The sequence below is a fragment of the Triturus cristatus genome, chromosome 9, assembly GCF_964204655.1.
Source record: "Triturus cristatus chromosome 9, aTriCri1.1, whole genome shotgun sequence".
Classification (NCBI taxonomy): domain Eukaryota; kingdom Metazoa; phylum Chordata; class Amphibia; order Caudata; family Salamandridae; genus Triturus; species Triturus cristatus.
The window spans coordinates 1,144,375,138-1,144,388,426 of NC_140592.1; the positions used below are offsets into that span (position 1 = coordinate 1,144,375,138).

At 41.0% G+C, this 13,289-nt stretch overlaps 1 protein-coding gene across 2 annotated transcripts in view; it reads left to right on the forward strand.

The window, feature by feature from the left end:
• Window positions 1-13,289, forward strand: part of LOC146799516 (cytosolic phospholipase A2 epsilon-like) — a 234,734-nt gene that overhangs the window by 110,136 nt on the left and 111,309 nt on the right. For both annotated transcript variants that reach the window (XM_085627082.1, XM_085627083.1), the window contains 4 exons: window positions 7,874-8,005; window positions 9,647-9,687; window positions 12,280-12,322; window positions 13,112-13,175. In XM_085627082.1, coding sequence (XP_085483208.1) covers window positions 7,874-8,005; window positions 9,647-9,687; window positions 12,280-12,322; window positions 13,112-13,175 — 280 coding nt within the window. The remainder of the gene's footprint in view (window positions 1-7,873; window positions 8,006-9,646; window positions 9,688-12,279; window positions 12,323-13,111; window positions 13,176-13,289) is intronic.

Genomic DNA, 13,289 nt, shown 5'->3' on the forward strand with positions numbered 1-13,289 from the left:
CATGGTCATGTGGCAATGCACAAACAACATGGACATTAAGAAGCAAGAGGCTCTTATGCAGAAACTCCAATGTGCTAAAAGGGTTGCATGATGTGATGGAAATTCAAAGATACTGATATGATCAGTGCTTAAGTTGAGCCTGTGGCTGCCAGTGAGACCCACCGGCACTCATTTGTGGGGACCAGCACTTATTGTCCCTCATCAGACGTTGACCAAGAGCAAGAGGGGAAAAACACACACAGGGGAAAGAAGAAGGACTAGAAAGACGGGGTAAAACATCACAAAGGGAGAAAGCAGGAACCTACAAGAGAGAGAAAGGGTATGGAGTGTCTGGTAGTAGATTAAAAAGTCATGAGGTGGATTCAAGTTTACGCATTTGGAGTGCTAACATTTAATAGCACTCTCTGGGAGCTTCTGAGCAGAGCTTTGGGGACTGGCACTGACTCATTTACAAAGTAGCACTGGATATGATTGAGCCAGTGAATATAGTGCAGGTATTACAGGTCCAGGCATCTAATGCCACTGGTGGTAACAGTGTGTGTGTCACAAAACAATTCATAGTTGATTGACCCGGCGTCCTTGCATCATGAATATCAACTTTGCTCTAGAGGACATCTGCGGACATCCTGGGAATCCTGAAATGTTTCAGTCCACTTTCAAGATGTACTGACCATTTATTCTGGAGGAGTTTGGAAATGTTATTGACATCCCCAGGCAGGACTCAGAGGGTTGTTTGCATTGCTTAATTTGCAAAAAACTAAGTGCCAGGGCCCAAGGTATTTCTCATAGGTCCGTTTCAGTTGCTGCAACACACATGGCACTTTAAATTTCAAGTTTGATCATTTTTTAAGAGATAAATTAAACAATTAAATGCTCCACTGATGAACGTTGCTTAAAAATTACACACACAGCGCCGCCATGTGATGGATTCTCATTAGTAGGTGCCGGTGCTTCCGAATAAGTGTCGGTGCCGAGCACTGCAAACTACCGGAACAAATTAAGCATTGGTTGGTTGTATTTCAGAATATTATAGTCAGATCATAGTCTGACATAAATATTTTGCCCCAAATATTGCTTACAAAATGGTGTCCAAGAGTTTTGAGATGTTCTTATCTTTACTTCAATTGGGTGATATTTTAGTAAATGACATTTAGAATACATTATGTATATCACAATATATTCTGTCTATAATATGCTGGTACCGCACTCATTCAGAGGCTGTATCAGCACCACATGTATACTCCATTGTGACCTGGCAGCTTTCCTGGGTGCACGATCTATCTTAAAATATGTTCAAGAGGTACCTGAAAAATTGTTTTAATAGAAATAAACCCGAAAAGAACATTTTGCAGTCAGCTTTGTCTTACTGAACTTCAAGAAGCCTCTTAAAATCAGTCACAGTGTAAAGGTATTGCTGGTCTAAGACCCCAAGGTGTAGCCTTTTCAAAGAAGAACTGTAGTGAAAATTAAAATATTGCAGCTTATTTTATTGCCAATATCTAGAGACACTAAAGAGCTCAAAGGATACCACGGAAACAGGAGATTTATTTCCTGGACAGCTGTTCGACTGTTCTTATCTAGTCTAAAAAATTGATGGAAAGGAACACTAACCCCAAATCCCAGGCATACTAGTGTTGCTGGGCCATAGGCCCTGCCAATTGATTCACGCCTGACTTTCACAATCATCTCAAGACAATCGAAAATAACTGTTTTGATTGTAAGCCTTTCCTCGTGACCCAGGAAGTTTTGTTGTTCTTGGACATGTGCCCCTTGTGCTTCCTGATGCTATTGTGTCATGTTGGATTAGCCCACACTCACGATCACTCTACCACAACTGATATAATTCTTTCATAGATGATCTAAAAACTTCCTTCAGATGCTAATACTGAATGAGTCCCACTTCCTTCTGTTTTCCTAGGAACTGGCTTACCGGAGTTCTACCTATACTCTACCTTCCATACACAGCGCTCTTCACACCCCTCCCTTGCATCATTTGTCTCTTCCATTTATGGGTCTACTACAATTCCCAATTTCCTTAGTCTTCACCTTCTCTTCACTGACCCTTCCTTTCTGCCACCCATATCTATTTTCATCCTCTGCTTCTTCTGCCTCTGTGGCCCTCATGCTTCTTCTGCCTCCATGTTTGGTCATGTCGCCTTCACAACTAACACTTATATCCATCATCCTGACAATATTTACAAGATCTTAGGCTTCCTTCCTTAGACATCTGTCAAGTTCTTCCTACACTGCTTCATTTTCACCAGCAGAGACTCCTGTAATAGCTTCTCACTTGCCGTCTTTCCTGGGCTCTTTCTTCTCTCCTCACCATTCTTTTTCCACGGGCGATGGCACCTTCTTGTTGCCCGGCACTTCCTCTCTTCACTTCTTCTATATCAACCCTTATTGTTTCCTATATCTCTGGGTTTTCAGACTTACTTCAGTATTGGGATTGAGCTAATACTAAATTCCTCAGGCTGTGGTAAATCTAGGAGTAATGCCCTTTTCCCAAAATCATTAGTGCATTTGTTTAGTGTGTTACGGTCCTTGTCCTTAGATTTAGGTTTTGAGTCATATATAGATATATATAGAGAATAACTTCAGTTAGGAACATTATTGGGAGTTTTTCTGCACTTTTCCCCAGATATTTACCACAAAACCTTTGCTGGTGTGCACGTTACTTCAATCATGAAATTTGAAAGTGACACATTACTGCATGTGGTATTACTCAACCTGATTTTTTGAGGTAACATTTCGGTGGAATTTATCTAAAACTTTCCTTATTGCCAAATATGCTACCACCAGCTCCCTCACATGATCTAACCATTCCAAAGCTCCCCTTCATGAGGCCATTCCAAAGCTCCCCATAACAGGGCCATTTCAAAGCTCACCTGGCGAGGCCATTTCAAAGCTCACCTGGCGAGGCCATTCCAAAGCTCACCTGACGAGGCCATTCCAGAGCTCACCTGATGAGGCCATTCCAGAACTCACCTGATGAGGCCATTCCAGTGCTCACCTGACGAGGCCATTCCAGAGCTCATGAGACCATTCCAAAGCTCCTTATGATGATGCTATTCCAAAGCTCCCCTTCATGAGACCATCCCAAAGCTCCCTTCATGAGGCCAGTCCAAAGCTCCCCTTATGAGGGCAGTCCAAAGCTCCCCTTCATGAGACCATCCCAAAGCTCCCCTTCATGAGACCATCCCAAAGCTCCCCTTCATGAGACCATCCCAAAGCTCCCCTTCATGAGATCATCCCAAAGCTCCCTTCATGAGGCCAGTCCAAAGTTCTCCTTCATGAGGCCATTCCAAAGCTCCCCATGACAAGTTCATTCCAATGCTCCCGATAACAAGGCCATTAAAAAGCACTCCTTCATGAGACCATTCCAAAGCTTCTCATGATGATGCTATTCCAAAGTTAAGCCTTAACAAGGCCCTTCCAAAGCTCCCCATGACGAGGCTATTCCAAAGCACCCCATGACAGGGCAGTTCTAAATCTCCCCTTCACGAGACCATTACAACACTTTCCATGATAAGACCATTCCAACGCTCTCAGTGATGAAACCACTCCAACGCTCTCAGTGATGAGACCATTCCAACACTCTCCATGATAAGACGATTCCAACGCTCTCAGTGATGAGACCATTCCAACACTCTCCATGCTAAGACCATTCCAACGCTCTCCATGAGAAGGCCATTCCAACACGCTCCATGATGACACCATTCCAAAGCTTTCCATGATGAGATCATTCCAAAGCTTGCCTCCACTGACATCTTCCTGCAGAGTTTGATTTCTCAGACCTCCCAAACCAGATGCCACTTGTACTTTTCCTCTTTGCAGACAGCTCCATACACAAATCCCAATAACTAAAACATTCATCTATGGCTAATCCTTCATTATCAGGTATCTTATAACTGTATGCACCCTTCCCTTGCAGTGTCATGAATGAGCTCAGTACAATGAATGAGATGTGTCACTTGATGAACACACTTATGGCAATGCAAGAAATCGGGAGCCCCTTTAAAGGAAAATAATTTGAGGTCAGGGAGAAGAGGGGAAAAACCATACATGCAATAAAGGGCTCCCTCAAGACCTATATTTCTTTTGTCACAATAAAGCTAAATTCAACATGGGCTCAACAACAATGTAATCATATCAACAAGACTAGCAAAATTGATTTTATCATCATTGTTAATTTAACTTCTTTTTATGTTCGAGATATATGTATCAAAAGTAATTAATTTCTTTCTTTTAAAACTTTTATATATATATATATATATATATACATAAAAGTCAACAGTATTCCCACATAGAATTCAGAAACATATACAATATACTGTTGAACAAATAAACCCCGGGAAAAAGAAACACTACACATACCAAAAACAACATTTCTGTTCAGGTTATTAATAAAGTCGGCAGCTGATTCAAAAGACCCATCCCAAATTATACATAGGTCGTCGATATACCGATACCACGAAATAACCTTGCTCATGTCTATATCTCCGGGCACTTTGGACACCTGCTCTTCCCACCAGCCCACGAACAAGTTCGCGTAACTGGGGGCGAAGCAGGTGCCCATCGCAGTACCTGACCTCTGGTGATAAAAATCCTCACCAAAAAACAAAAATGTTGTTATTAAGACTGAACTCTGTGAATTGGAGAATCATTTTGTTATGTTCCGTGAATTTCAATGGCTTTTTTTTCAAGAAATGTGCCACAGCTTCCAAACCATGTTCATGTCTTATCCTGGTATACAGACTAGTGATGTCTAACACAATAAGTTTATACCCAGGATCCCATTGCTATTTCTCAATGTGCATCAAAAAATCCTGTGAGTCTTTAATATACGCTGGCAAGGTCTTCACTAATGGAAAAAGGAATGAGTCAATGAAGATCGATAAATGTTCTGTTAACCCACCCTGGGTTGTTCTTTGGTTATATTTTGTTTCTTGTTGGAACGTGTTAGTATTTCTCTCAGGGCTAAAAGATCCTTATTCACAGCCTCCGCAAACACATCAATAGCATTGGTGGGTAGCTGTGGTCGGAACTGTGAGGTCGGTTTAAACTGGCTCTCGTCCTTCTCTTGGTCAAATCCCAGTCGCGTTATTCTCTGCACTTGATCACACTCCTGGATACTCTCATCCTGGTCATCCAGTTGATTGTCTATCCGGAGTGATTCCATTGTTTCTAGGGCGGCCAAATCCTCCCCTGTTAAAGTGTCAGTTACTCTGATTTTGCTTGACTGTCTCTTCGGTTTTAGAAAGTTAGGTTTCATCTTGAAATACTTGTGAAGTTTGAATTTCCGAATTAATTTGAAAAGATCGATACGGGTCTGTGTGTATTCCATTTTACTGGAGGGGCAAAAGGTCAAACCCAATCTCAATACTTGCTGTTCCGCGGGTGTGAGAATCTTGGGTGTGAAATTGATAATGGTAAGGCTATCTAATTCCATTTCTTCCCCTTCCTGTTGCGTGAAACTCTGGTAGGGTCTTTCGGCCCCTTCGATTCCAGCCGCCACTCCTTGTTTTTCTTTTTCCCCCTCGGGCGGTCTGCTTTTGCCTCCACTCAGTCACGTTTGCCTAATTATGTGGAATTCCTCCTGAAAAGGAGTCTTGATAGATCTTGACTGGCCTACTGCATCATCTGAGGATTCCCCACCGGTAAGATCCGATTCTGAAGTTTCAATTCTAACACGTTCCAAAAAGAAACAAAATATAACCAAAGAACAACGAGAGACCATCGTAAGTCTGGGAAAGGACTATACGGTAATTTGCAAAGCCTCGGGCAAAGGAGGCAACGTGGTCTTACAAACCAGGGGGAACTACAGGGCAGAAGTTCTCAGACAACTGTCGGTTGAGGATAGTTATCAGAAAATCTCCAAAGATGTTTACATGGACTGCATAAAAAGATATCATGATATGATTAAATCATGGCTTGATAAATCCATGTTGAATATGGAAGAATATTTATTTCTTCGATGTCTTAATCTAGTAGTGCCTACTTTTTATCATATCCCCAAGATTCACAAGAATAGAGACAACCCTCCTGGGAGACCTATTGTTTCCTCCCAGGGTGGGTTAACAGAACAGTAAGGCCGATACACGGCGGAATGATTTAAGATGTTTTATTTATTCTTCTCAATATGGGGAAATGAAATTTAAAATACATCGTGAAGGCATTAAATATGTAACGCTTTTCACATATCCTACATTGACATTAACGATGAGGATTTGAGGATTCTAATACTATACTCTAATATGGCGCCGTACACTGAAATGGAACAGTCCTTTGTTGATTTTTATGCTTCAATATGTCACGTGATTCACGTAACATAATTTAAAGTATGCCGCTTCCTGGCGCGTTTAATGAAAACATTCGACTATGGCATAGCCGAAACGCGTCATGTTTCTCATGCTTTCCATGGCTGGTATTATTATTATTATTTGGATTTGTAAAGCGCATAGCTGCCACAGCAACGAGGCGTCCCAGCGTCTTTATGAATTAAAGGATTTGAAAGACTGCAGAAGTTCCTGTTGAGTGCTTTCCTGAATCTGTAAAAGAGGAGGAGTGAGCGCGTATATATATATATATATATATATATATATATATATATATATACATATATATATATATATTTATAAAGTTTTAAAAGAAAAAAGAAAGAAATGAATTACTTTTGATACATATATTTCGAACATAAAAAGAAGTTAAATACACAACGATGATAACATCAATTTTGCTAGTCTTGTTGATATGATTCCATTGTTGTTGAGCCCATGTTGAATTTAGCTTTATTGTGACAAAAGAAATAGGTCTTGAGGGAGCCCTTTATTGTATAAACACACTTATGGCTCCATTTCATCAAAAGTATAGGAGTAGTGGGTGTGACATTACAAGCCTTTTCACCCTGATGGCATCACAGGAAGTGACGTCATTAGAACCTGGGCGCTGATTGTGAGCTGGTGGATATTTTTTGGGTATTTAGACAGAATATCGGAAACAGAAATATGGTGGACCAAAATATAATGTCAAGAATATCGGGGACACATCGTCAAAGTACATATATATGGAGTTATACATAGTAAAACTTTGCTTAACTATAGAAACTTACTTTCAAGATATTTGTGTCCTCGATATTCTTGACAGGATATTTCAGTCCACGATATTTCTGTTTCCGATATTCTGTCTAAATACCCAAAACATATCCATGTATATATTTCTTCAAGGTGCGTAGATGGGGAGTTAAGAATAGTAAATCTATACCTACCTATTTTCACTTTCCCTCTCCATATTTTGGTCCTCAATATTTCTGACACACTATTTTGTCCACACGAAATTTCTATTTCTGATATTCTGTCAGTGATTCACTTTTTTAAACAATGTTTATTGAAATATGAATTCTGGAGCATGTTAAAACCCAGTGAACGATAAAGGACGCAAACCAACTATCTAGTAAAACCTTCAAAAAGTTGAGGGTTAAGTTTAAATCCCAACAGTTCGAAAACAGCCCACAGGTTCTCAGGTAGACACATGCTACCCATGGCCACCCCTCCATGGCACCCATAGAAGGGAGACAGCCTTTACAATGAAACTGTTACAACGCATGCCTTTACATCACATGTCGTTGCAACGCAAAAGGTGTCCAGCAGTGGGTAGAAGGTGTTGGATTTAACTCCAGCACCTTCCCTACTGTTGTACACACTGGAGTTGGAATAGAAAATTAATCCATTCCAACTTCCAGCACTCCCACCGATAGAAAGTCGGAGTAAAAGTTTGCGTTGTAACGGCATGCGATGTAATAGCATGCGTTGTAACGTCACCTATTCCCATAGAATTGCCACCTCTCTTACTATACTCTTCTGTCTCTCAATAGAACATCCTGCACATGTCACTTATGGACGAAGATATTATAACCAAGGACGACCACCTCTACACCGTCTACTTTGATGTGGGTAAACTCCCGTTTGACGAGAGCGTCATGAAGTGTTTTTCTCTGACTCCAGAGGTGAGAACTGTTATTGTGTACAAGGTGTTGGAGTAAGACTCATAACTGCTGTTTTTAGCTTCCATTATGATTATGTATGTGTTTGTAATATTGCTTCCACCTTTGCAATTGAATTCCCTGTGGTTGATGGCTCTATTTATCCATCAATCTCTATTTTGGAAGAAAAGTAGCTGTCTATACAGACAACAGCATGTAGCTAGGGCCATATTAAATAAACCTTGTACTTGGTGCACAACAGGGCAAATTTATTTTGCACTATTTTGCTGCTTGTGCACTGGAGCATGCAGAAAACTAATTGTGCTCCAGGCTATTATATAGACATATTTCAGCACCCCGGTACAAATAGAAGACATTATTTGTGTGACTATTTTTAAACAGCAGTAGCACAGTTCTTCTTATAAATCAAGTTACTGGTGTAGTAAAGATTGTAACAAAGAACGCCCTCTCCAGGAGTGACCTTCTTTAAAAAACTGAAAATAGATCAAGCTTTTGTCATTATTTTGGTTATTGTGAAAAATGTTCAATAAGCAGTTGAAAAAAATAGTGCAACCTGATGCCTGCATGTTTGCTACTAAAGTATTGAATAATGGCGCAGGCTCATTTTGTCTCAAAATAAACCAAATCTGCAGCAGAAAAAAATATCAGGGTCTTGTCCGTCCCTGCCTCTTCTCTGCTAAGAAAAATAATCCCTCTTGTTTGGTGGAACCCCCTTTCCTTTCTCCTTATGTACATAGACTATCCTTTATCCCTGACACTTCACACAGCTTGCGAAACATCCGTACATGGTGCTCAGGAGTGCGCTGATGCTAGCAGTGCTTAATTTGTAAATAAGAAAGTTCCAGGGCCCAACTTATCTCTCTGGAGGCCGTCACAGCTCATACCACTCGCCTGCTATACCAGCTATATGACACTTCCCAGTGCTACCTAGCAACCATCACACTCATACCGATTGAGCGTCCCACCTCAAGCTGTAAGTGTGGGCTAAATGTGTTAGTTTCATTATGTTTTCGAAGTATATGGAACTGTAAAGCTCACTGCTGATTTTAAAAACAGACAGACAGCCTCCCCATGTGGTGGACTGTCATAATTAAGTCTTGGTGTTTAGAAATAGAGCTGGTGCTGAGTACCGGCAAGCACTGAGACAAATTAAGCACTGGATTCCAGAAGGGTCTAGGTGGCCATGGCAGCCATCAACATGATGCCTGACAGAGCGGAGAACGCTCCTTCTTCTCCTGAACGCGTGTAACCTTTGGTAAACTCTCTGCACAGCTGTAACAGTTACATTGTTGTGGACAGGTAGTGTCGATAAAATGACTTTAAAATGTGCAGAACTCCACCTCCCAGGACTACAGGTTAGCTGTCTACAGGTGACATACATCTGCAAGTCTAGCGCACTCTGTTTGTGGCTACAATATGAGGGGTGAAAACCGACAAACAAACCGAATTCCTATGCCTACATTTTTTAAAGAAACACATTCCTTAGCGTGGTGTCCCTTTTAGATGGTCATCTGTCACTAACGTGCTTGCTTTCTTGAAACTGAAACTAAAACATCAGGCTCATTCTGTAAACAGTCCTGAGATCTGAGTACTCTTGATTACAACCTGAGAACTCTACTAAACTTTATCTTCTTGTCCTGACAGGGAAAAGAAGAACTGGAGGTGGAATTTAGAATAACAGAATCGTAAGTACCGTAGAAACATTGAACTTTTTCAAGTTGTGTAAGTTTATGCAACCAATAAGTATTCCATGAAAACATGTAGAATTGATCTAATATGTAACCAAAATGCTCATCATTTTGGAGGATATCTAAACAATAATTTTGTTGAATTTAGGGATATATTGATCAGTGAGGTGCATCACCCTTGTGCCACAAATCACGGTGTTGCGTTACTCTGCCACAGGGAGGCTTTCCATGGGGGGAGCATCGGTGTCCCCACGCGTTCACCCATGGATTTTGGCACATACTCAGATTTGCCATTACTGGTAGACCTGGGAATGCGTCAAGATGCTATGCTTCCCCAAGTGAGGTGTAACAAGGAGAAATATCTTTATTTCGCCTCATTTTTAGGTCGAGCATTTGAGACCTCCTGTATATACTTTAGTATATACGTATATATTAGTATATACTTATACGCGTATGTACTTTGTAGTCTATGGAGATCAGCCCTAGGACTTGTCTGCTTCCGCTTAGGGACTTTTCTTTCTGTTCAACTGCCTCTATTTAACAGTTTTAATAGAAAAGGACCAGCAGAGATCAGTAAAATACCAGAATTGCTTTCTGCTTAGGGACTTTATTTTTTTTATTTTTCAAGCAACTGTCTCCATTTAACTTTCTTGATAGAAAACGACCAGCAGAGGTCAGTAAAATACCAGAATCTCTTTAGCATTCTCTAGATCCCAGTCCATAGAAATTCTCTTCCACAAGCACCCGTAGACAGCAATATTTTTTTCAAATCTTATATTTTCAGTGATATGGCCACCGAAGGCCCTGATTTTGTATTAAAAACAGAGCTTTGGACTATACCATTTCCCGCTGAAATGCAATATTTCTCTCCATGTGTTCCCATACCTAGCATGTCATGCAGTTTGGTGCTTACTTTTCCTCCATGTTAAGGAACAGTCGATGTTTCAGCACCCAGGCTAATGTGCTGCATAGCTAAATACATATTAGGTTGCATTGCAAATGCTTGTTTCCTCTTTCTATGTGTGCTGCATTCTGCAGCCATATGAAGAGGAAAATGCCTCAGAGGATTGTTTTTTGCTGGAAGGCACCCTTCCTGCACAAAAACAATCCTGCTTACAACACAGGCACCCTTGCACCGTAGTGCGAGGGTGCCTGCGTTGGTGCTTGGCAGCACATTGTGTGTCGGCGCAAGGAAAGGACAGAAAAGCACCGTATAATGTTAAATACGGTGCATTCTTGCCCTTTCTCTTTCAGGAAGGTGGCTTGCTGAGTTGCATTGCGTGAATTGTTGATAAAAATGCCCCACAATGTTTTGCTTACCGGTCTTACCTGCAGCGGCCGCGGCGGTGTATAGTATATACTTATGCCAATAAAGCAATGTTTTTGGTGCGGCTATAATACATCTTTGTGTCCCTAAAAACTGTACATTGAACAACATGTTATCAAGAAAGCATAGTTAGAGAAATGATCTTGCAAGGGTGATTTAATGAATACCTTTAGCCTACCATAAAGACAAATAGTATGTGTTTGTGTTTCGTAAATCGGCAGTTAACATGTCATCAAGTCAGTAAAATAAGTACATAAAAAACACACTGATTCAAAGTCTACAAAAAGTGATGGGTGGAATGCTTGAATTAATCTCACCCCACTGGTAATCACTTGGGCTGCATCCCTGTCCATCGTTTTGTTGCCCAACATGCCACCTCAGATTAGATCCAGCCATCCACATCGCCCTTGGTCATGCTCCAATAGGAAAAGTTCAGACTGAACTGCCAGGCCGGTCCTCTCTGAACTAGAAAAAATAAAAATCCTTAGATTTGTATGGCACGGCTAATCAGCCGTGAGGGTCTCTAGGCTGTCCATAGACAAGGGGAGATTAAGAGACTTCTGGCACCAAGTCTCTGGATCCCCAGCTCCGAAGTCAGCAGCTCTGGCCCCTACTCCACACCCTCTCCGGTGAAGAGAAGCAACAAGAGAATGTCCAAGAGCAGGAACACTCTAGAAAATTTGGGAACAGTCTGGAAATTTTGGGAAGAGTTAGTGGTCGTTCACAATAGTTTTTGTGCCCTATAACACTGGAAATGGTTGGTGATGGATTTGTGTACTGCAGGAATAAATTAATTTGATAGCTTGGTAGTGGAAGAAAACACCCAGACATTGACTGGGGTGTGAAGGAAGGAGCTTCTCGAAAGTAAAACATATTTTCCCATGGAGAAAAAGAGAAAAAACCTGACACTGAACAGTAATATCGTCGCTTGTGTAAATGTGGAATATGTAATTGTGGACTGTGCAAAATTGTGCATGTAGAAATGCCTCAGTAGTAGCATTTGCAAATTCACAAACGGTTTCCATAAACAAGACTGGAAAGCAGTGACTGTCATGTTTTCTGGAATAGTCTAGAAAATCCTTGTCAAGACCCATAAAACTTAAAACTACATTTATGCGAGGTATCAGATTTCTCGGCCCATATTCAAGCACTTTATTAAGACTGGGAACCAAAGAGTTTATTGGGCCCGCCCTAAGCACATTCTTTCTCTTGTGGATGCACTTTTTCACCTAATGATTTTTCTATGTTTTCTGTTTTTGCAGAACTGACCCCCCCGAGAAAATCACAACGAATGGAGTACTTGTGGTAAGTTCTTGATTTTCACTAGTGTGGAGATGTTCACGTTTCCTTGTGAGTGTGTGCGCCTAAGTGCCTTGAGGTGCGTACCCTAGAAGAGGACAAAATGTCAAGCATCAAACTCTTATTTTTAAGGTAACCCTTTTCATTACTGAATGTAATGGACAACCCTAGAGAATATCTAAAGCACCAATGGTTGACAACTCAAATCTAACATAAACTCAGTAAATGTAGCTGTCCAAAATGGTGTGCAGGCAGGGAAACAACCTTCACATTGCGATGTATTTGCATGCGTTGTAGCATGCTATATTCATTTAACCGCGATGCCTTTACAACGGGGTTGTTACAACGACCGCGTTGTTACAACGCAATGCCATTCCTACGCAAGTCATTACTTCGACTTGCAGTAGATGGCGCTCTAACAAAAGGAATAGTATAATTTACTAGTCCAACACCTTCCCTACTGTTGCGTAGGCTGGAGTTGGAATAGTAAATTATACATTCCTAATGTTACAGCGCCATCTACTGCAAGTTGATGTAATGACTTGCGTAGTAATTGCATTGCATTGTAACAACGCAGTCGTTGTAACGACCGAGTTGTTACGGAATGCGATGTATTTGCATGCGTTGTAGCATGCTATATTCCTGAAGGCAGTTCCACACACCCACCTTCACTGATATACGCCCCTGTCTTGCATCTAACTTAGACGGAGTCCCTGTGATGAGCACGCTACAATGAATGTAGACTTGGATATCTGTATTTGATTGCTTCTTCTCTTTTCACATTATCTCTTGCAGTGTCGTGAACTTTCCTGTTTGGAAATTAAGGTTGACAAGCAGAAGAGTGCCAAAACGTTCAATGGTAAGGCGGGCCTTTAAAGGTGTTCTTTCAGTGTTGCCTGCATTGCCAGTGATGTCCCACTTGCACATGATTATCAGTGCTTAATTTGTAAAATAATAAGAGCAGGGGTCTAAA